Source organism: Phoxinus phoxinus (genome assembly GCF_949152265.1).
Source record: "Phoxinus phoxinus genome assembly, chromosome: 9".
NCBI classification, from domain to species: Eukaryota; Metazoa; Chordata; class Actinopteri; order Cypriniformes; family Leuciscidae; genus Phoxinus; species Phoxinus phoxinus.
Window position 1 is genome coordinate 10,813,093 of NC_136884.1, and position 25,004 is coordinate 10,838,096.

Consider the following 25,004-nt stretch of genomic DNA (forward strand, 5'->3'; position numbering starts at 1 on the left):
TATAATTTTTTTATATTTAAAGGTTTAATTATTTTTATTTCAGTATTAATACTTCTACATGCTCACATTTAGTTCCGTTTGTTTAATTTCTAATTCTCATTTCAGTTTTTAAGTTTAAAAAAATGTCATTTAATATTTACATTTTATTTTACGCTTTCACACATTTCAATTACCGATTTATTTATTTTTGATTGTTTGAGGAACAGACTGATATCATTGTTGTTATTCACAAAATACAACATGCCTTATGGGTCACTATTAAGGTGCTTTAACATCCTTTTCAAAGCTTAAAATCTTAGGTATTGCATTTATTGTCTTATTTATTGTAATTGCATGGAAAAGAGTTCGTTACAGCCTTCAAAAAATATTTTCTTACGGAAGCAACCAAGCCTTGCAGGTTTATAAAAATATGAGGCTGAGTAAATTATGACAGAATGATCATTTCTGGATGAACGATATTCAATTTTTCATCAGTTCTATCTACCATCTGACAAATAAGTCCCTGTGAAAGTGTCAGTCAAAAAGAGATGAAGTAAAAAGTCTGTAGGAATCAAAGGCTGCACACAGAACAGGATTGAAAGAAAAAGAGAAACGAGGAGAGAGGCTGAATAGGAAGAAACACTGCAGTCTCACCTCTTTGAGGTCATTGTCTAGCACAAGATGTTCGTTCTGCTGTCTGTGTCGGTCCACTCTGCGCTGAGTCGAGCATGTGCGATTGGACCACCTGATCACAGAGGATTTCGATTAGTCATCACACACACATTAAAACAAGCTTTAAAGGGTTGCTCAATATTGACGCTGAAGCGCTACATGCCCCACACTGAATGGTCAATGTCTCATAATGGTGTCATGTCCCATAAAGAGGACTCACTTGTTGGTGGGCCCTGAGGCAAGCACATCAGCCTGTAGTTTGGGAAAGAAGCCCTGCTGGTATTTTCCTTGGCCAATCTTCATATCCAGCAGGTGAGGATGGATGGCCGTGTGGTCGATCTTTCTCAGCCGTTGCTCTATGGCCTGGGCTGGAGAGGAGAAACACAGCTCGAGTAAGAAAGGTTAGCTGTTGTGTCGTAACAGCTTGAGACTTGAAAAGTGTTAAAGCTGCGAGTGTCTTCAGAATGTTCGCTAACAACAAATATAAGCTCGAGGCTAGACTTCTACAACTGTAACAAAAGTCGTTGAAAATAAATGGTAATTTATTCACAAATCTACTCCTAATAAGACACACTTTGCTTGGGTTGTTTTAGAATACAATTTAACACAATGAACTTCAGTCAAAAAATATGACTAAAATAAATTAGAATAAATAACAAAAGTATAATTAAAACAGTATAATTTAAAATATTTTATATTGCAATAATATTATTATTACTACACTTTAATTTTCTACACATAAGGTGCAAAAATGAAATATCAGCGGAGTGACAAACTAAATATAAATAAATAATATAATAAGTATTAATTATTAACATGAATTGAAATGTATGTAATAATAATACATTATTATACTTGTAGCATTTTCATTTATATAACTAATATAATCAATAACATTATATATTAATTTTATTATTTACAAAATTATATTATTATTATATTGATTTTAGAACACCTAAAATTAACAACATAATATTCCTTTTATTTTTTATAAAATTATATTATAAGTAATATTATTATAGCATTGATTTGCAAATTATAGATTCATTTTATCCTTTATAAAACAATGCTACTATTATTATTATTTTTTATTATTATCATTGGACTGACAGGGAAATTAAAGTACCTATGCATTGCATCAGAAAGATAGCTTCATCAATTATGTAGCAGAAATTGGAATTCAAACCTTGTTTTCATGCTAACATACTTGTTTGTTGCCTAGCTTTTTAAGCGTGCAACAAATAAAACATTGTTATTGCTTTCAAAATGCATTTTGTGATAGAGTTGAACATGTTGGGCATCGTTCATAGCGCATCTGTGGGCAGTGTGCCATTTCAGAAGCAAATTTTTCAAACCCGAACAGCAGCATCCATCTTCCAATAGTGACCTTCAGTGTGACAAGAGGTTATTGACCTAACAATGGTACTGAGGGCTCAGCGAGCAGATGCACACTCAACAATATTCAGCGCACACACACACACACAGGCTTCCCAAGATGGCACAACACAGCGCCAGGCGCCCGCTCTTTTCTTTTCAACATTTGGCAGCCTTTCAAAAGCGATCCATTCATATGACTCATTTGGGGACACGCTCTTTAGTTCTTTCATTCTGTGCTCCTCTCCTCATTTTTCTGTTCTCTCTCTTTCTCCCTCCCGTCTTCTCGGCCCCTCGGCCGCCCTCTTGAACTGTCACTCTCTACAATCATCTGCGCACATAAGCAGCAGCGGTTTTTGTTTCTACAGCTTCATTAAAATTGAAATACACAATTTGTAGTGACAGAGCAACGACTGGGGAAATAACCATCGTTCAGGAAAAGGATGATGAAAGGTGATTGCACAAAACTCAGCAAGGCATTAAATGAGAAGACAATTTCCAATGCAGTAGAATAAATTGATTTGCGAATCTGTTCATAGATACAAAAAACAGCACCAAACAAAATAAACCGCCCAAAAGTAAATTACATTTTGAAAGTTGTATTGACATGAAAGGGCATTTATACTTTTTTACTTGCGTAATGTGACAGACTACAAAAAGTATTTAGATTATTTATTGTTTTAAAAGAAATTAATCATTTAAATCAACAAAAACACATTAAATTAACAGTGAAGACATCATGTTTCAAAAGGTGTCTTAAACGCTTGTCTTTTGAACTTTTTCATTCATAAAAAATATATCATGGTTTCCAACGGTTTTTAACATTGATAATGATAGGAAATGTTTCTTGAGCTGCAAATCAGCAAATCAGAATGATTTCTGAAGTATCGTGTGCTTTTACTGTACTTATAAAATAAATTACAAAAAAGCTAGTGATCCTTCGAACAGTGGAGTAAATTAGGCTGCAGGCAAATTCGATTTTTTCTCAAATCAGATCTTTTCAGGCAGACTGTCTGCAATATTAATAGCAAGTGATCAAATAAGATATGTGTGTCCAGACATAACCAACCTGCAACTGTGGTTTGAATCAGATTTATGGGGGAATCAGATTTCTTTTCTTTTCTTTTTTGCAGTCCATCTCAGTAAAAACTGGATTCGCAAAATTAGATTTTTGCTGTCAGTCTAAACATAGCCTAAGATATTCAACAAGGAAAAACCTAAATAAGTGGCTGGACTTGATTTTATCCTAATGGAATTGATTCTACAGTATACCATACAAAACTTTTTTTTATGTGTTGGAATAACATGCACGCTTAAAGGACAAGGAACGTGAAATCAGAAAGTAAACGGGGATAACTTTAATGCAAGTTCGTTTAAAGATGAAGTGTGTAATTTCTGTGGCAAGTGAACAACATTTTTGCCATTTTTTTCCTTATTGCTCTGCCCTATCTGATATTGTTTGGAAAAGAGTCTTGCCTCAAACTTACTTCAGTGGCTGAGAGACTGACGTGTTGAGGAATGTTTTAAAAGTAGCGCAGAGAGAGAGCGCAAACTTAAACAGGTGACTCTGCACATTAAACAGATCTAACATTAAATACATTAAGAGAAGTCAATCTATTATCAGACCACTAACTCTGCATGTTTCTTACCCGATTCCTTCAGGACCGTGCATTTCTGGTAAACCGATGAGCGCAAGCTGGGGGCGCGGACGTTGTAGAGGCGGGCCTTCTCAATGCGTCCGTCAAACACTCGTAGGAGGGGCTCTTTCTCCTCCCACTGAGACATGATCTTGTTGTCGATGAAGGTGGCAAACATTTGCGTTTCGATGAAATGGGACAGGAAAGGCAAGTACGGTTCCGGCTGGTCTGAAAGGAACGAGGCCTGAGGAGAAAAATGAAAAAAAAAAACGTAATAATTGATGTACCATCTGAGACTTATGAAAAAAACTTTGGTACAAGACCAATCCAAAGTGACAAACTAGACTGAGAATGTTTTTGATTTGTTTTGTGCACCATTGAGTGTGAAACATGCCAGTCACCTTGTCAAAGTTGTGCATTTGCTCTCTGTTTGTCAGCCACGACTCCAAATCTGGCGAGTTCTGAATCACAAACGACTCGTAGTCCGCAAACATTGTCGCGAAGCGCGCGGCGAACACCTCCCTCAGCTGCACGTTCAGTTTAGCGTTCCTCAGCTCCTCTTCCTCAACAGGAGACCTTCCTCCAACTCCCTCATCCCCTACGGCCTTCTGTCCCGCTGCCAATGCCTCCAGACGGGCCACTTTCACCCCAGTCCTTTTGGCCAGAGCCTGCAAACGCTCCAGGGTCGGGTTGCCTTGGAGAAGTTCCAGCATGTCCAGCGCCTCCCCACCGAGGTTGCCGTTCCTTTTGTCGTCCACCAACTCTCTCAAGGATGTGCTCTTCAACTCCTTCTCCAGCGTGGAGGACTGCGTGCTGACGGCAGGTTCAGGGGAGGCGTTGCCCTCCGTGGGAGACAGGCCAAAACTTAGCAACACCTCACTGAGTTCCTGGATGAACTCGGTCCTGTTGGGGAACTGAGGAAAGTCTTCAGGCAATTCGATGCAGTGGTTGTCGACATCAACGAAACACAGGTTCGCCTGAAGAGGAAAATATTATGGAAGTCAATGGGGCCCATCAACAGTTTGGTTACCCATATTCTTTAAAACATCTTCTTTTGTGTTCAACAGAAGAAATATACACATACAGGTTTGATACAACACAAGGGTCAGTAAAATCATGTTTTGGGTGAGCTATCCCTTTAAGGGCAGAGGATTTGGATCTTGGTTTAAACATGAATTGAAATTAAATTAAATTCAGCTTCATTGTGATGTGCCAAACAGAGCACACATCCGAGAGGTAGAAAGTATGTTACAAATAAATAATGTGAATTCTTCATACATGACCAAACTAGTTTTTAGGCATGTTCACACTTGTAGTTCTCTTGGTCCAGACCAAAAAAGAAAATTTTACATTTAGTTCCAGTTGCATTAACACTGTCATTTTTTACACCAAACCTAAAGATACAAAACAAAAGACAACTTCAAAATTGTTGAGCAAAATTCAACCATTTGAACATGTAGCTGCTTTGAGATCCCCATATCTATGAGACTGAACTTTACAGCAGCTTGAAAATTAAGATTAAAATGGAAAGTTTATTAAGAATGAGAATCTAGAATGATATTAAGGTATCTTTAATACTTTTACAGTTACAGGCATGCAAACTTCAGAAAAATAATATTTATGGCACTCAGACAGGTATGTTCAATGCAATTGTGTTGATAGAAAAACACGATACATTTCTATTTTCAACATTATTTGTGCTTCAGATATTCCTCTTCAAAAGAAAAAAGTATGAGCTGTATGTAAAGTGACCCACATATGGTTTTTGACCACTGAACATGTTTGCAATTTACCAATTTACTCATGGAGCTGCATTAAGATATCCATATCTCTGGGATTGAACCATCAAGGACATTTTAATTTAAAAAAAAGTTTAAGAACCAGAATCTAAAATGATATTTATATACCTTGAGGCAAAAAAAAAAAAAAGTAGTGCTTTTTGCCATTTTTGAACGGTCAACAGATTTTACTAATAGACCTACCAATCTCTGTGTAAACATAAAAAAAGTTGCTGCTATTATTCTAAAGTCATTTTTACCTCCCTGTAATTTGGCTCCAAATCTCAGGTGAAAATTGTCATTTTGGCCCCCCTCTGCAAAATAGTGGATTACTCAGTAAATATACATCGGTGGCATTTGGTTGATTTGACACGGAATGACCCAGCTGGGGAATTATCGTATTCTGCAATAGCAAATCATCAGCTGTACTGACCTAATAACCAAAGCCAATATCTGGAATTAGGTTAAATCAATCCGGTGGATCATTAGAAATCTCACTGTGTGACACACTGCTGTTCAGTCACATGCAATGCAGCTCATGCAGTCAAAATGGCCTAAAGTCAGTGTGTGTGAGCGTGACCTTGTTGCTGTAAAAATAAATCAGTCAAGCAGAACTGTCCGCTCTGTCAGGCCACAATGCTGACAGCCTGTCAGAAAGAAGCATTCAGGCCAGTATGTGTGTATTTAAACTGGCTAAAAAATACTATCTTTTTTGCTATTCAAATTTTTTTTTTGTCTTCAAGTAATATGAGTGTTTATAATTTGAAACATGTCAGATGTGTCTGTGCACTTGTAGGTTTGTTTGAGTTTTATATACACATCCAACACTGTTCCTGATAAGAATATATTCCTGTTCTCTTATGGGCAATGGACAGGAGTTGGAGCATGATAATTTAACTACTGTGACCCATCCTATTTTGCCATTACACAAGGACAAATCAGCCTCAAGTGGTTTTGAAGAAAGGACAAGGAAAAGATTGTGAGAAGAGCAGCATTTGAGCAGAATCCAGCCTCAAGAGATGACGTTATGAAAATGGCAAGTCTAGAATGCACTGCAACAAGGTCAGTGGAAAAATCCAAGATGGTGAACAAGGCAAAATGTAAATAATCATATTATTTTTATTATATTAATAATTTAGCCTAATATTTGTGTGCTGTTCATTTCATCATACTTTTTATGTATGTTTGTATTGAGTATTACGCTGTTAGCTTAGCAACATGCTAACAGCAAACTATTTGAAATAAAGAGAACAGGTTTTGAAAGGTTTGTTGTCCCTCAGCTCTTAAGAGTATCAGTTTCTAGAGTTGCTACACTCCCGTTTAAAAGTTTGGGGTCAATAAGAGTTTTTAAAATGAATTATTACTTCAATTCAGCAAGGATGCATTCAATTGATCAAAAGTGAGAGTAAAGACATTTATTAAAGACATTTCTATTTTCAAACTGTCTAGGCATCAATGAATCCTGAAAAAAAAAAAAAAGGTATCAATGTTTCCACAAAAATATTAGGCAGCACACCTGTTTTCAACATTGATAAGAAATGTTTCTTGAGCAGCAAATCAGCATATTAGAATGATTTCTGAAGGATCATGTGACACTGAAGACTGAAGTATTGATGCTGAAAATTCAGCTTTCCAATCACAGGAATATATAAATAGTAAACAGTTATTTTAAATTGTAATACTTTACAATATTACTGTTTTTACCTGTTCAAATAAATGCAGCCTCGGTGAGAAACTTCTTTCAAAAAATGTTACCGACCCCAAACTTTTTAGCGGTAGAGTATAGAAATATGGTTTCGAATCCTCTGTTCCAAATCCTCACTAATAATACAACACAGCAAAAAAAAAAAAACCAAAGTCACACAGTAAAATGGAAACCCATGCAGTTCCAAAATGAGCCATTTCCTCTCTCATTCCCCTTTGGTGTCTCTCTTGTTCTCACCAGTCTTTTTTTCTAGGTCAGAGCGACTTCAAAGAGAATGCATAGCAGGGAATCTGGATGTGGAGTTTACGGAAAATGGGATTTAGGGATGAGGATGTGGGGAAGCCTCGCAGCACTCAGACAGACGAATCATGAATAATAAACCTCTGCTAAGAATTCTGATACCGTGCGACAATGAAACGATATGACGATAATGCCACACGTCAACATGGAAGCACTGCATTCCAGCATCCCTCTAATAAAGACTGTAAAAGAAAAGCCTCATACTGTTCCGGCTGCTATTTTCAGCAAAGGCCTCCGGTGCTTTTTAAAGGCACTGAGGGCGTTCTCATTTGCAGATCACCCATCGTCACAAGCCAATCCGGCTCCAAACTTATAAAGCCTCTTAGAAAAACAGCCCACTTGACAGACGCGTTCACGTCCAAGGTCCCTAAGTGGCTGTGCCATGATAAGGAGTGTGAATGTGTTTTCAAATATGTGAGTATGTGCAGGTTTGCGGATGTGACCATGCAAGTGTGTGCGGGTTACCTCTTGAGGCAGCTCTAGTTTGGAGCGGTCCGTGCCCTCTTTGGACTGCAGGCCCATGAGATAGGGCACGGGGGCGTCCAAGAAGTGCAGCAGGGAAGCGGGAAGGATGGGCACGTACACATGCTGCCATTGGAACGGGAACAGCAACGTTGTGATTCCCTCCGCAACCACCATGAGCCTCTGGTAGTCTAGACGTACACAGGGGGGGAAACACAAGTTCAAAATCACAAAGGAACTATAAGAAAACATTCTACACTAAAAAGTAAATAAATATGGAATAAATAAATTAAAGTTTGTTGAAAAGAGGGTCGAAAATTCTCATTTTACTTACCACTCGTGAGTGAATTGTAAAAATGTACTGGTCTTAAATACCAGCAAAGAAACTGAATATTGCATTATGCACAAAAAAAAAAGTAGTAATAAAATAGGAAAAACAAATAAATAACAGGAAAAAAAACTATATATATATATATATATATATATATATATATATATATATATATATATATATATAAAATTATACTATATTTGTATTACAAAAAGTCTGTATATGACATGTGACGTATCAGTGAAGGTCACATTAAAATTCGTAAATCTGGCTAGTAAATCTGTTTATTTAACCATCAAAGTCCTTTCTACTTGCATTTGGCACTTAATGATGGTTCATTTTGGATTCTGCGATCTGACTAAAATTTGATGAAAGGCACCTGTATGGTAGACTTACTAAAACAGGGCAGTGTGATTATTAATAGATGTTTCTCACAAAATCTCGTCATTAGTTTATCTAGAGAACAGTCAGAGGAATTCATTAGCATGTGTATCAGCTTGTGTTTGCTGAAAAGCATATGTGCTGCAGAAGGGTAATGTAATATTCATTAGACTCCTCTACATTCACTCAGTCTCCACATCAAAGGCCCTGCAAAGATTCATTTGCCAGCATCAGAAATTAAATTTAAATGCTTAAATAAGAGATTAAATGATCTGCATAGAGTCAAAACCTAAGACACGGTCTGTAAAATTGATGTAAAAAGTAGGAGCCAATCGATTAAACATTACATTTATATTTGAAATTGTTTAATTAAATCAAATTCCATATTAATGTTGCCTAATAAAGCTCTAATAAAGAAATTGTGAAATTAAATAATTTTGAATGAAATTATTTGAAATAAATTAAATGAAATAAAATTATTTTTTAAGTTACAATCCTTGATTTCTTACCCTGCGAGTAGAGGAGGATCTGCATCTCCAGCAGAACACAAGTGAAAAGCTGCACCAGATTTTCCACACCTAACAACCGGAAGGCCTCACCCAGTGGAAAATCAGCCAATGGCAGCTCCCCGACACCAGGCCTCTGGCACAGGATAGGTTCATACACTCCGTGGAACTTTAAAGAGCGTCCGGGCGGTGGCAAGGGTACTTCATAGAGGATGTTGTAGACGTAGCTTTCCAAAGGGAGTGGGGGTGGCTGATGCGAAGTGACGGCCAGGTGCATCTGGGACAGGAAGCGTTTACAGGCGTGCATGAAGGGCATGGGCGTGATTAGACACATAGCTTTGGACACGTACAGAGTGTCGCGAACAGAGTCGTATCCTTCGCCAGAGCAGCCACAGCTCCTGCGACCCCCTTGTGAGGATGAAGATGATGGAGACTCCACTTCATCCAGGCTGCTGGCTAAAGAGTCCATGCTAGAGGAGGATGAGGAGGAGGAAGACGACGACGAAGGGCAGTTATGCGCCGATGTATTATGTTCCGCTTGGTGCATCTGGTGTAGCGTCTGCATGGCGGAGCAGATCTGAGGGCTGGTCACCTCCTCGTAGAAGGTGTGAACGAAACCATAAGTGCGAGAGCCGTCTTCTCTTGTGATGAGGAAAGAGTGGAACTGTGGGGTCCGACTGTCACGCTGTGTTCGGAATGACAGACCTTTGGGCATGCAGAGCTGAAGAGAGAGAGAAAATATTGCTTCAGTAACTACATATTTTGTAATGTTGCTTTGCTTTTATTGTGCAATTTGATACACACAGGCATTTTACGGTTTACATTTCCCACTACACTATTTTTTGTAAGGGTTGTACATACTATATGAATTATGAAGTAAGGGCACATCATATGCTCTGGTATGGCTTTTCCTTTCACTCTGCACTACTTGAACATATTGACCAGTCAACTTAGCTTTATAAGATGTACTGTCTCTCTCACTGGCTGACTATTAGAGTAACATCGCCATTTTGAATACAAAACAGTGTTTGCATGTGCCGTACAGCTATTAAAGACATGCAGTTAGTTCCCCATTATTTCAAGATATAGGTGAGAAATTAACTATTTTTCATTGCTTCATACACTGTAAAAAAAAAAAGTAACCTCTCCAAGTCAAAATATTCTAGTGACTGGTCACATATACATTTTTTCATTGGCCCAAGTGAAATTCTGTAAAATAAATGTAATTAATTGTTGCAATAGTCTGTTAACATTGGCTCAATGAGAATAATATGTCAGACTAATTGAACAATTTAGATGTTACCAGTTACTAGAAAATTTTGACTTGGGGATGTAATTTTTTTTTACAGTGTAAAATCTTATAAAATCACAAAATATTGTGCTGATAAAGAGGTTTACAGTACATTTCCAACTTGTTTTCTACACTACACAGGTCAAAAATAGGAAGTTCTTGCACCTACGCATCTGCTTCGCACATGCAGTGTGAATACCGTAACCTGTTCATATGAGCACCGGAATAAATCGTGTCATTCAAGAGCTGTCTGAAACAGGCAAGCACTGAAAAGATTGAGAAAAGGAAGGCGAGGACAGCAAGAGAACAAAAGAATGCGGGAGTGAAAAGAAGATTAGCCAAGAGTGGAATTGAAAAATGAAAGTAATCACTGGGGAAATTTTATCCAGGCCTTGAAGGATTGAAAACCCAAAATGGAGTTCTGTGATTGCAAGCTGTCTTTCAAAGCACTTTCAATGTGTAAGTGGATTTTTTTTTTATGTGTGAACCTCTGCAGAGAAGAGACTGGCCTTAAAAAAAAAAATGACTCAACAGGAACGTCACTCAAACATTTTTGCTCAAATGATGTGATGGCATCACGACTGGCAGCGCTGTACACTTCAGGTGTTTCTTTACAGAGCGAGAATACGCACAACGAGCCGTTTCCATACCGACGTAAGCAGAGAGCCTGGGTTGAATAATTGATGCCGGTGTCACTACAGCCAAGCTTCCGTTTACGTCTGCTGATGGAAAAAATGACCTTGCTGCACGGGAACGACAGCTCAGAGGTTTTCGTTACCTCTGCATGCTCTGGGACAGTAACACAAACCCCTCGGCTGATCACTGCATGCAACCACAGAATGAGCGAGAGTCTGTGTAAACACGTTATGACACTCCGAATCAATGCAGATACAGATCTCTCCGGTGACTAATGTGAGAAATAGTGAGACTGCGTGACGGAACCTTTATTTGAAAGGGAAATAAAACAAGTTTAGATGTGTCGGATGTGATGGATTTCTCGTAAAAGTTCACCCTGGTTGACAAGCCTCACCATGCTCTGAAAGGCAGATGAGCCCTAAACACACTTAAAGGGATAGTTTACACAACAATTATCTCTTTATGAACTTTTTGAAGTGTCAAAGTGGTAGTTGCGTAGCTGTCAATAGAGGGACAGAGCGCTTTGTGTTCTGAAGATGAACGAAAAGTCTTACGGGTTTGGAACGACATGAGGGGGAGAAAATGACAGAATTTAAATATTTGGGGTGAACCATCTCTTTAAAAGACCTTTTGAAAAGGAATCAAATATAAATATATAAAATGAAATACATTACTGAAAAAAACAAACAATACTGAAATAAATAAATCAAAGGGGTAAATCAAACAGGTAAAAATCTAAAGTACTGAAGTCACTTACCATGTTAACAGCATCCTGGTCAAATGGGCTGCACTCGATGTTCTCTGGGTAGTGGGCCAGAACTTTGGATTTAAAGGTCCTTTTGAGGGGGCTCTGATCAAAGTTTTCCCCTGCAGAGAGGAAATTGTAAGGATAAGGAGAGTAAAGGCATGGAACCTTTTAAATTATTCATATGAAAAAGCAACTATGGCACGAGTGTGTCTAAAATTCTTATACAGAGTCACGAAGAAGAGGTTTGCCATGTGTCTCAGTTACACTGCATTAAACTAATAAAAGTTTCATGGGATCGCCACTAAAATGCATAACTTGAGGCCTTTCCATGTGAAAAAGTTACAGAGGATTACATGCTTTACATCTACTTAGTAGTGCTAAACCTTTCTAGAAAACGTTCACTTGTATTTGAATATAGCTACAGTGAAATAAAATGAAATAAAAAACTTTAATTTTTCTCTAATGCAGAATTACACACCTTACTTTGATGGCTTAATAACTTGTTTAATCAAACATTGCTGTGATATTAATATTAGTCTGATTCCTACAGCTCTCTCAGGTACGTTGAACAGAAATCCACTTGTGCGTGACCCAGATACAACACCTGTCACTGGGATAGTGCTGATCGCACACACACACACACACACTCATTCATTCATTCATTCATTCGCTCGCGATGCAGAAATATCAGTACAATCAATTATTTATCATATAAACAGTCTAACTAACATAATAATAATAATATTCACTAATATTATAAATATTTAAAATATGTACAATGTTTCTGATCTTAAATGTATTGTATTGTATCATGTCATGTAATCACTATTCATTTGTAATGCTGGTGTTTGTTACCTATAAGACTGCGCTACCAGCATTATATTCATGTGGTTTGAGGCTTTATAAACATCTATACCCCTACCCTACAACAATGCAAATATAGCAATAGTTTTGGTAGCACAATCTGATAGGTTGCATTATTCATCAGAACACCAGCACACAAAGATGGGCTAAAAACATCAGGGAGGCATTGTGTCGCTCTTTTCCTCCATGATCGAAACGGTTTCATGAAACACAACTGCTTGTTTTCTTTTGGCTCAGTGCATGTTGGGGCGTCATAAACGGGCCGACACATGCCGCCTGCAGTGTTAGATGGAAGCGCCATAGCTTTGACAGTAAAGCACAAGCGGGAACAGAGATCGGAAAAGCGCCGTGTTTGCCACAACAGCGCAGATTAAAGAAGCAGACAGTGTGTCATGCAGGATTCGGATCTGATGACAGTTCAAAAGAACAGATTTATATCGAATGGATGTGAAGCAAACAAGATAGAGAGTGCAGTTAGCATGAAAAGATAAACAAGACAACGATACTGATGATGGTACATGTTGATAAGCCTACAACAGCACTCAGAATAAGGCTGAAGAGTGCGTTGAGGTAATTAAAGAGTCTAATTAACCAATCTTGTCCAAATCAGCTTAGTTTTGACATGTATGAAGATCATTTACGGCCTGAATCTGTGCACCGTGGGGTGAACTAGCGGTGATTTGGCAGGAGAGACTATGTGACAGCCGTAGGCATTAACTAACAGGAAAGGACAGGGAGGAGGAGAAATCTACTAAAGCCCTTTATAACAGAGAGAGTCTGAGTCCGCAGGCATACACGTGAGAAAGAGAGACAGACTGATGCAAACACCCCATGAAGTGATCGCAGGAACAGCAGGGGAACAGCAGAAAAACAAGGCAGGGAGGGAGCAAGAGATAGTCTGTGATGCAAGAGAACAGAAACTGATTTAAAATAACAAGCAGAGGCAAATGACCCACATTTAACTCTGATGAGCCTGCATATCGCAAACCGAGACAGAACGAGAGGAAAAGAGGGAGGAAGTAGTGAGGACCGAAAGCTAAAATGACAACAATGACCCCGTTACCACTTGGTATTCAACATGGTCAAAGCAACGTAGAGTCAAAATCAACTATATTTCTTCATAATGCAAATTCATTACATCAAAAAAAACCATTCATTTCAAATAATAAAACCTTTTTGGTTTCAGAACTCTCTAAAATGTCCATTGTATAATATTAAAATTAATATGAACATAAACGGAGTTCATTTAATAATATTTTGCCCAAGTAAAAAAATAAAAGTACTAATTATAATGTATTATTATTATTATTATTTAACTGATAAATGTTAAAATAATACTATTAAATATTAAAATGCTATAATATTTAGTTTAAATCATTTAAAAATAAAGTAAAAAATATTTGATTTAAATATTTAACCAATAAATATTAAAATAAAATATTAAATATTCTTAAAACATTCAAATACAAGCATCTTTAAATAATTTAAAATAAATACTAAATTGTAAATACTACATGTGAATTTAATCAATATTATAAATGTACAGTGTGTAAAATGGCTATTCGTTTCAAAATGTTGTGTTTAGATAAAGATTTGGGAGAACTGTTGGGTGGTTTTAGATTTTTGCGATTTATCCATTATAATAAGTGCATTTAGTCGCAAAATCAGAGACCCTCCCCTCAAAGTCTGAATACAAGTGGACACAGGAGATACATTTGGGAAGCATATTATATTAATATAATTAATAGAGCTTAGCAGTGAGGAGGTTGATGATGATGTTTACCTGCTGCCAAGGCCTCTGGGTCCTTGCCCTGTCGATCGGCCTCTAGCCATTGGTACAAAGCTGAGATGGCAAACACACAAACAGACAAACAAAAAGCAAAAATGTCAAACCGAACACAGAAATGGAGAAGCAGACATAATGATCTGATGCGTGACTGCTAAATTCAAAGTGCAATGGCTTTGCAGACAGACAGCGTGTGTGTTATTTTGCGGGCTGAGCAGTGATGGAGGTGAACGGAGACATGTTTTTCACAGCCACTGCTTTTGCGAGCACAGCTTGACTGCAGGCCGCAATCTCTGCCGGGACGGAGACATCACGTTGTGCACGACCAGCAAACACTCGCGGGATATCTTAATGGTGGGTGTTGAAGGAACACGAGTTCCTAGGAAATATCTACATGTGCAACCCACACACACATACACATACTCAATAAGCTGACAAGTCATCTTCGATTAGGCCTCAAATAGTTTGGATCATCAAAATTGGATGCGTGTTATTAAATATCACTCAAGACATTCAATGTCCAAATCCCAAACCCTGTGAAAAACATGTTTGGATCATATTTCACTTATAAATCAAAAGATAAAAAATCTAAATAAAATATTGAGAATACATTAACAATTTGTTGTACTATAACTTACGCTGTTAAAAATATATAATTGCATCCATAACACAGTAATGAGAATCTTCATGAGAATAATGGTTATGAACATCTAACATCATATCAGTAATGGAATATACTACATGAATATGAACGTCAATGTTAAAATGCAAAAAAATAGATTGATAGGTTTAATTTATTATGAAGTGAGGCACTGATTCGCATTTCTTTATTTTATTTATTTATATATATATTTATGAAAGAAATGAATGCCTGTGTGTGCTGTTATTGAAATTCCCACACAGGAAGCAACTGTGTGTCAGTGTTATGAATGGTACTTACAGGATGACTCGGCCTTAGTTATGAACGTTTTACAATCTATGGTCACTACTGACTGAATCAGAATCAAGTACTCTTTGAACTCATGCGAGATCATAACTGCCTCTCCAAACTCCAAAATCCAGCAGCACCTGCACATTTTGGGACACAAATGTGTCATCCAGCACATTTTCAAAACTGATGAATGTTAAATGCGAGTCAGCTAAGTCTCAAAATAAGGACCATACCACGTTTTTTTTGTACTATGATATTCTTTGCAGCACGCTTATCATTAATCATAAGAACTTTTTATCCAAAAGCCTTGCAGCAGTGAAACAGAGTATTGGATTTGTGATATTGAGCATCAGAGACCAAAAATCACTGGCATTGCTCCGAGCACCATTCATTTTAAAAGCGCTGATGGAAGACTGGGAAAGAGCAAGAGACGGCACACAATGTCTCCTGCAGAGCCTTTGTCCATACTCAACAGTGTTACGTAACTGAGCTCTTGCTATGTGTGTGTGTGTGTGTGTGTAGTGCTGATTGGGCACATTGTGAGTACGAAACATTGGGGTCTTTTTGCTTCTCGCAGGGTTTGGACAGTCAGCACAGCTCTGCTGTCAGCCTCATGACGAATCTGCTGAAGCTGTAATCCACAACAAGTCCCAGCCCGTCAAAACCTCCGTTTTATCTTGCTGCGCCACAAGGATAAGCTAGGAAACCCTTCACTTACATGGTTTGGTATTGAAATTTCACATGGCAAATGACTTTAATTCGCTTGATACAAGTTACTTTGAAAGCCAACAGGGGGATGGAGAAAGAAGCAAAAGCCTTTCATCTTTATTTAAGATAGTTAATGAGACGGCCCCAGTGTTTTATTAAGAAAAGAGCCTTGTAGCATAGGGAACATGGTTAACCTCAAAGAAACAGCTCAATCGATTAAAACAACGAAACGGCAGACTTTTTCAGAGCATGACAATTCACACAAGATTGTCAAGATAACTTTAGTGTAAGTCATATGAGCCTGTTGCACGCATTCGGGTCAAAGTTTACAGAGAATGAAACACTAGGTGTGTTTACATCCACATTAAAAGTTTGAATTCAATTTAAAAAGACATTAAAAGTCGTATCAGTTTAGTTTTTGTGAAGTGGGAATAACAAACGAAAATGCTACGACATACTTAAGGTGCGTCCCAATACGTGCACGTATGCACTATTCTTTGTTAAATTTATCGAAAAAACGAAATGTGTAATGTTGGACACCATGCATCCAACTGTCGCTGCTGTATGTAGTGAAGGGGGTGTGACGTTCAGACTTTGATGTTGAACGACAAAATTATATTTTTACCTTTAAAATTCATTCACGACACCATGCATAGTATAAGTGAATCATGTATAGTGCGTAATTTGCAATGTGTGTGGTATTATACTACACTTCTAAAGCAGAGTGTATGGGACAGCCAAACGGACTCAAAAGTGGTACAATAATAAACGAACTAATGCAAAAAATAAACTACCGAATGAGCCTTCATATTTAACAGTATGGATAGAACTCTGAGTTAAACAAGCATATAAATCACACTTACTGAAAACAAACAGTCACGTGGTGTTTGATAAGTCTTATCTGAGGACACAGGTTACCGATGAGTTGGAACTTGGTCAATGAACTAAGTCAACATGACCAGTTCACGGTCTCATTCTGCCTCACACACACAAACACACACACAGATATAGAGAATTATCCGCAGATCCAATGGTGCAACCCTTTCGACCTGTTTTTGAGACCCTAGATGAGCATATCGGAACATCTACTTTGCAACCGTACTTTTGTGGTAGAGGAGCTCAAAGCAACCAGTACAGACATTACATATCCAGAGCTGCATCCATCAACTTTCTGACTGAAAATATTTATATAATAAAAAGCTTTTACTTTCAACTATTTAATTTACATGCTATCCATTTTGCTCTGCAGACCAGAGACAAAAATACAGAAATTTATATGATGAAGGCCTCTGAATGACCTCATCTCAGTTGTAATCTATTAGATGAGCACCATGCAGTGGTAAAGATATTATGCAACTGGATTTATGCGCTTGTGACATAATTCAGCAAGTTATGACAAATATTGCCCATTTGGCAGCCGCCAGCTTCCGACAGCATTAAATGGCTCTCGTCTAAAGCGATGATAATTATGACAGATATTCACCCAAAGCAGACACACTTCCTCCTAGATGCAGTTCAAACTTAACTGACAAAACCATCGCATATACTATATGTATACAATATGGCCTAAAGTATATGGACACCACACTCTTGGTCAATGGGTTTCTAAACAGAACCTAGAGAAGGTTCTTAACTCTGTCATAAAGAGCATTTTATGTAAAGGGTTCTATACCAGGAGAAATGTCTTACATGATTGGATAATACTTTTATATTTAATGGGTTATATACCTTTTTTTATATATATATAATTAAATTTGATCATTATTGTGTGTGGACATTGCATTGTACTTGCTTAAAAAAAAAATATATATTTGTAGTTACATTTATAATTACAATGTTGACACTTTAACCCAGTGTTTCACAACCCTGTCCCTGGATGCACACCACGTATGTGTACGAAATCGTCCCCTATACCCTTAGATAGGGCACTATTTGAGAGAACAACCATTTGTGATGGAGTCTGAAACCAATGGATGTTATCGAGTGCACTCATTCTATCCCACAGTGGTAAAAGACATCCAATATAAAGTGGGACCCGAGCACTTAATACAGACTTGTTCTTACAGATTTTCCAACACTTAGGGCCTTTTACCAAATCTGGAGTAAGACTGGCCTGCACAAACCTGCTTTAGACTTAAACCCCTATTGAACACATTTTTTAACTGACAGCTGGCCATTATCCAACATTAGTGCCAGACCTCACGGATGTTCGTGTCTTGCTGAACATTTCATATGTCGAAAAACATAGCAAAAAATATTAATCCCTCCTTTTGCTGCCATAACAGCTTTCACGGGATTTGCTCCCATTTAGACACAATATCATCAGTGAGATCAGGCACTGTTGTTGAGTGATGGGTTCTGGCTCATAGTTGGGGGTTCAGTAGGGTTTATTCTACGCCATATTTAGTAAATAATTTCTTTATCATGCTTTGTGAACATGGGTATTGCTAGAACAGAAATGACCCTCTTTAAACTGTTGCAACAAAGTTTAAAAAAAATAGTGAGGTCCATGCATCAAAAAAAATTACTTTACCATGTCTCAAAAGTTCTTTAAATTTTTACATATTCACAGTATACTTATAGTAAAAGATAATGACATAAATATAAAGAAAGCTAATGAAATGTATAATTTCAGCTATGGTGCCATGAAAATGTGAGTCCCATCCCATGTTTGCAATACAGTACTGTGCAGCATTGAACCTCACTTGAAATTAAGAGGAGGGCAGATTACAGTTGTACTGAGTCTCTGAGTAGATTATGCTAACAGGCTTACAGATCCCCTCCCACCATCTCTGATCTTCATAAACAGTCTAGAAAGTACTGGTGAGAGTAAAAAAAAACACGACTTTGAACTGCTGTGCCTTCGTTTCGATTTTCAAAAGAATGCAGGATTAAAGGTTGTAGATAAAACATTAGACACTGAAAAAGTGAAAATGATGAAATGTTAAAGTTAAAATACCCTGGGGTGGACAAAGCATGGAAACAGTTTTCCACCAATTCAGGCCGATTGGAGGGAAAAGTCAATGGGAAGCCGGGGAGGTGTTACGACATTAGCATAGCCATTGTCCCCATGTCCACGCTGGTGCTCACAGACAGATGGTCCAGGAACCAGTGCTCTTTATGGCCGTTCACTACTGCCTTGTGTCTCTGCCTTTAGTCACAATACGAGCTGGCCAGTGTCATTAAGAAACAATGAGCGGAGACACGTCATGCGGCCACAATGTAACAATGCGCCATTTGACGCCCAATATTTGTTAGTCTTGTCTGGCCTGAAGTATTAGAAGCTGCTTCAGCAGGCATGTTTGAAGTACCACTATGAAGGGAAAACATGTTCATGTGATGGACAACAAAAAGAGAGCTGTAAAAATAGAAGACCAGCACCATTTAGAATAGAGATGCACAATATGGCAATCAGCTATCAGCCTATTGGGCAATTTTTTTGACAATTTTTACAACTTCGCTATGATCTACAGTATCTTAATAACAATAATGTGATATTAAATGTGATATTTAGCAAATCTTACAATGAATATCCGTTTTTCATCTGGTACATTTTAATGTTTCAACGCATGTTCATTTGTAGTAACTGATTTTAAGTGTTTGATCTTTATTTAGACACATTTTAACATCAGCATTTAATGGATAGTCGCAAGTTCAACATGCAAATAACTATCGGCTTTTCTAATTTGCCAGAATTTTAATAATGGTGCATTTGTGTTTTATTTTTTATTAGTTTACACACAAAAATCATCAGGACGAACATGTTTTTTTTTTTTTTTTATCGAAACGTTGCCGTTTTATTTAGTAAATAAAGGCCAGAGTTAAACTGCAGATTTTCCTACTTTATTTTTATGTAACTTTATTTTTGATCCTGCACCTGTTGGAGATCATTCGGATGTGTACTTTTTTCCTCTTTCGAGATTCTTTACGAGACAGGACGACACCGAATCAAATTGACCCGCAGAGCATCAAGGGAGGACGTCAGAAGTACAAGAATTTTGCTTTGCTGTGAATGCATGCATTTAGTTTTTGTATGACTCACATCACTGCCTAGACAACAAACCACTAATGGCAGACACACTGCTAGCTGAATAAAATACAGCCCTCGGCAGCATCTTGTTTGCCCAAGTACTTCTTACAAGCTGCTTAGGGACCACTATAAAAGTTCAATGGAGATGATACAGTGAATCAAACAGCACCACTCTAAATCAACAGGTACCTGAAGGGGACCAGACATTGTCGATTCACAGTTAATGACCGCTCAAGGTGTCAGATCCTCAGTAAATGAAGGTAATTCAAGAGACTAATCCCCTCTTTAGGTAGAGGTGTGAACGATGGAGACAGACTAGAACATGAAAGATTGAAATCTCTTCCTCTACCAAAGCAGGAAACCCCATTTTATTGATGCATGGCCGCCACATCAGTAAGACACGAGATGAGATAAAGGCCTGGTTGAGGCACGTTTTGTAAGGAACTGAAATTGTACAAAAAGCGCAGACCACCAGAGCATAACAATGTGTGCATGTGCATGACTATGATTACAATTTTGGGTTTCATGTTTTCATTCTCTATTACTGTTCACAATCACGACACAACAAATAACAAGGGACTGCTTGGAAAGCAATTTCTTTCTGACATGTAGAAATCCTCTTCTCGTAGAGTAGAACACAAGAGGCCTATTTATAGTCTTTATTTTTATCCTACTCAGAGGACATATACGAAACCCTTAGGCCTAGAATATGAGTGTTTGACAGGCCCTCTAAGAAACTACTAACGCATAGTTGAAAGAGGGGGCTAAAGAGACTGACTAATGAGAATGAGTCTGAAGAATAAACAAACGGATAAACAGAGAAAAAACACGAAAGATGGCCAGTCGTGCAGCTTGTTTTCCCCAAAACCACTTTGTTATGGAAGCAATTTAGAGAAAGTTTACGATAAGACTTAGGGCTGCATAACGATTAATCGCAACTAATCGTTTGCAGAATAAAAGTTTTTGTTTACATCATATATATGTGTGTACTGTGTATAATAATTATGTATATATAAATACACAAACATGCATGTATAATTTTAAGAAAAAAATCTATTTATATATTAAGTATTTATAATTATATATAATATAAATTATATTTAAATATAAAAATGTATATAAACATGTAAATATTTTTTAAATTATACATGCATGTGTGTGTATTTATAAACACATAATTATTTTACACACCGCACACACATATATGATGTAAACAAAAACTTTTATTCTGCAAACGATTAGTTGCGATTAATCGTTATGCAGCCCTACGCATCGTGAGATAAAAGGTTGCAATTATGAGAAAGTCACATTGCAAGATGAAGCCCAAAACTGTGAAAAATAATATAATATACGTAATATTTATATAATATATATAAATAATATACCTTCCAAGATAAAAGTTGCACTTACAAGAAACAAATTCCCATTGTGATAGAGTTACAATTACAAGATATAGTAACCATTACAAGAAACAAAATTACCTTCCAATAAAATAAATTTTCTTTCCAAGAAAAACGAAGTTCCATTGTGATATATAGTTACAGTTACAAGATATAAAGTCGCAACTACAAAAAAACCAAATGACATTGCAAGATAAAAAAGTTGCGACTACAAGAAAAAATTGCATTGTGATATATGAAATTACATAATTTAAAGTCACATTGTGAGCTATAAAGTTGCAATTATAAGAAATAAAATGACCTTGCGAGATAAAAAGTTGCAGTTACAAGAAACAAAGTGGCATTGCAATATATAGCTGTAATTGTGTTTTAAATTTGATCTTGTAATTGCAAGAAATAAAATTGCCTTGCGTTATAAAGTTGCATTGTGAGATAAAGGCTGAAGTTGCAATTATAAAAATATAACCTAGAAAGCTGCACTCTGAGAAAGTCACAGAAGTGAGATATAAAGTCAGATTGTGAGAAATAAAAAAGAAGAGAAAAAAAACTCTTTGCAAGATAAAAAGTTACAATTATCTTTATTTAATTTTACAATGTGGAAACGGTCTGTTTGGCCTTGCAGAGGGTGACAAGCTCGAAAAACGTCAACTGCAGTAATCAGAGCCGAGGACAACAGTCCAACACACAAGCCTCTGCCATCAATAAAAGGAGGCACAACAACTCAAAATGACATCAATCGAGGGGCCACAGTGTGTTTATGTAATGAATGATCACTTCAATTAACCTTGACACAGTAAAAACGGTTAAACAAAAATCCTCCATTACAAGAAACAGATTGTACATGGACAGACCAGTGAAAGGGCGACCAGCAGTGTTGATTATGCTGAAAAGCCCTGGGAAGGGGGGGAGATGGGTCATATGAGCGCAGGGCCCCTCTGGGATTGGACGGCCGCACATTAAGTCATGCAGAAACACGCTGAGGTACCCAGCAGGAAATGTGCATTTGGAACAATAGAACTGAGGAACCAGGGCCAAAAATATATCAGGAAAACCATCTCACGCTTTCCATCTTCAAGTGGTTTAAATTACAAATGAGCGTTCTCATCTTCTCACAGGAGGTGCAACCAAAAGCTAACCTTCAGAAACTAGGCCACCAGAGAATACAGGTGCAATAGGGTGGGGCGAGGGGGCTTTCCAAAACACTCGATATTGATCAAACACGAACAGTAGGATAATCTTCAACAAAGGTTATGCTGTACATGCGATCTCTCAAATGAAGCATCTCACAATGCTATTCACAGTGCGAGGCTTATCTGAGCAACCCGTGGAGCTGATAAAATCCAAGCCCTCATGACACTGGACAAAATTAATCAAGTTCAAACTGTTTAATCATGATGAACTTTATCTGGGGAACCAGACCAATCTCACAGAGGACAGTCAGATCTGTTTAAAGGGGAAAAGGCTTTTCTCTCTGTACAAACATTGCAAACCAGATTTTTAGATTGTGGTGCTGCTATGATAAGGGGCTGAGGTTGATGTCCAAGTCCCAAGTCTCTAGAAAGGTCTCAATTCAGTGTTGTTATTGTTAACTAAAATTAAAATTATAAAATTTGTCATAAATCTGAAATATAATAAAATATTATTAGATGAAAAACTAAAAGTTGTCAAGACAATTTGTTTAAAGGGATACTTCAGGATTTAGCATTAAGCTTTGTATCAGTAGAAAACCTGTAGTATTTTCAAATTGCCATGCTTCCCTCCCTCATATCCCCCAGAGACAAGAGATTTATGTATTTTTTGTCTGTAAAAAAATCCTCAGATGACGCAAATTGATTGATTGCTTAATTGATAGATTTTTAGCTAAAATAGAAGCTCTACGCAGGTTCATCATTTTGCTGTTCTCCCACACGGCCTGCTCTGTACGCTCTGGGTTAAAAGAAAACGCATCTAATCCAACGAGAGCATCACGCACATGCAGCTTAGCTCTTCACACAGTTCACCAGCAGTGTGTTAAACTGCGCCAGGCCTTAAAAAGGTAGAGCAATCATCATCACATCTGTTAAAACAAGGCCAGACAAAGATTGGAGAAATACAGGGTTAGACAGGCTGGCTACTGGGATTACAAGTAGTTGCTTTTAGAAGCCCGGTTTGCTCTGACAATTACACTTGTGCTCTTGGCAATAGCTTTTGTGCTTTCAAATTAACTTACACGAAATGTGCATATTGCATATGAGACAATTAGTACACAAACAAACAAACCTCGCAGTGCCAAAAGCACCACAGCACAAGCTGCATAATATCAGATACAAGCCACACATCAAGTCATTTGAGACTCGTCTCTTTGATACCATTCACAGTATGAGTGAGTGAAATCAAAACAATTAGTGAACAGCCACGTGAACTGCCCAGCATTGGTTGCGCAATGCAAGTTCATTGGACAGACCCTTTGTACACTTTGGACCGACTGCAATACTTTTGTGATATCTTCAGTATCCAACAAGATGCATTATAAGGCAAATAACCCAAAAACAACCGATATGATCAGTTACCAGGCCATGAGACATCGAAACATATTCAGAGAATCAATATATGAGGATGATGATTGTTTTTATTGGATGCTTTAAGGCTCAATTAAACATTGAACGGATCTGATCCTTCCTCCAACACTACATATGCAGCTGGTTTCAGAGAACATTTGGTGATTGGGAACATTGTAAATTGATTTCACTTAATTTAGGTAATTGGATATTAAATTGATTTATCGAAGATCCATAAGTTGCATCTACATGTCAATATATAAAGATATAGATCCACCGGCTATGTTAAATTCATATTTGTAAGTAGTTGTGCTCATATTTTCTAGGACAACCATCACAAATCCAATTCCATCACACGAACCATATAGAAAATGTTTGGGATTTTAGGTATTTTTATTTATAGTCACCAACAATATCAGGAAAACAAAATGGCTACTTCATTTAGGCTAATAAATGTGTGATATGCAAAAATATGGTTATTTTCTCATGTCTGACAGGATGAGTTAAATTCAATATGAAACTATCTTGTAGTGTCAATAAAATGGAATTAATGCTACAGTTTGATCGTTTTTATATATATATAAAAAAAATGTCTGCCACATTTTTTTATCTTGGTATATGTTGACAATTAAACCAATTTTGTGAGAAAATTGAACCCAAATATAGATGAAAACCATGGAGCATGTTGAACAGATTAATCCAAAACAATACACTGATACCAATACTAAATTTTGTAGCACGTCTATTCTCAATTATCTCTCAATTACATAATTTATTATGGTGCCGTGTCAAATTCAAATCTGCCATTCCCAGCCAAGCTTATTAATACATTAAATGTATACATTCCTAAAGTCCTAATATCATGAGGCTAATGTGATTCAAGCAGGGCTCATACGAAATCAGTGCACGTCAGCTCGTGTTTATTATAGCCTACCTGCTGACTGTGGT

General features: G+C 37.3%; 1 protein-coding gene across 8 annotated transcripts in view; it reads right to left on the reverse strand.

The window, feature by feature from the left end:
• dennd5b (DENN/MADD domain containing 5B) overlaps positions 1-25,004 on the reverse strand; it is a 36,270-nt gene that overhangs the window by 10,794 nt on the left and 472 nt on the right. For 4 of the 8 annotated variants that reach the window (XM_079622889.1, XM_079622887.1, XM_079622885.1 and 1 more), the window contains exons 2-9: positions 14,448-14,507; positions 11,810-11,919; positions 9,129-9,846; positions 7,911-8,098; positions 4,064-4,639; positions 3,675-3,906; positions 872-1,019; positions 634-724 (exon numbers count right to left, since the gene is read on the reverse strand). In XM_079622889.1, coding sequence (XP_079479015.1) covers positions 634-724; positions 872-1,019; positions 3,675-3,906; positions 4,064-4,639; positions 7,911-8,098; positions 9,129-9,846; positions 11,810-11,919; positions 14,448-14,507 — 2,123 coding nt within the window. The remainder of the gene's footprint in view (positions 1-633; positions 725-871; positions 1,020-3,674; positions 3,907-4,063; positions 4,640-7,910; positions 8,099-9,128; positions 9,847-11,809; positions 11,920-14,447; positions 14,508-25,004) is intronic. The other 4 variants (XM_079622891.1, XM_079622890.1, XM_079622888.1 and 1 more) reach the window with 1 other exon arrangement.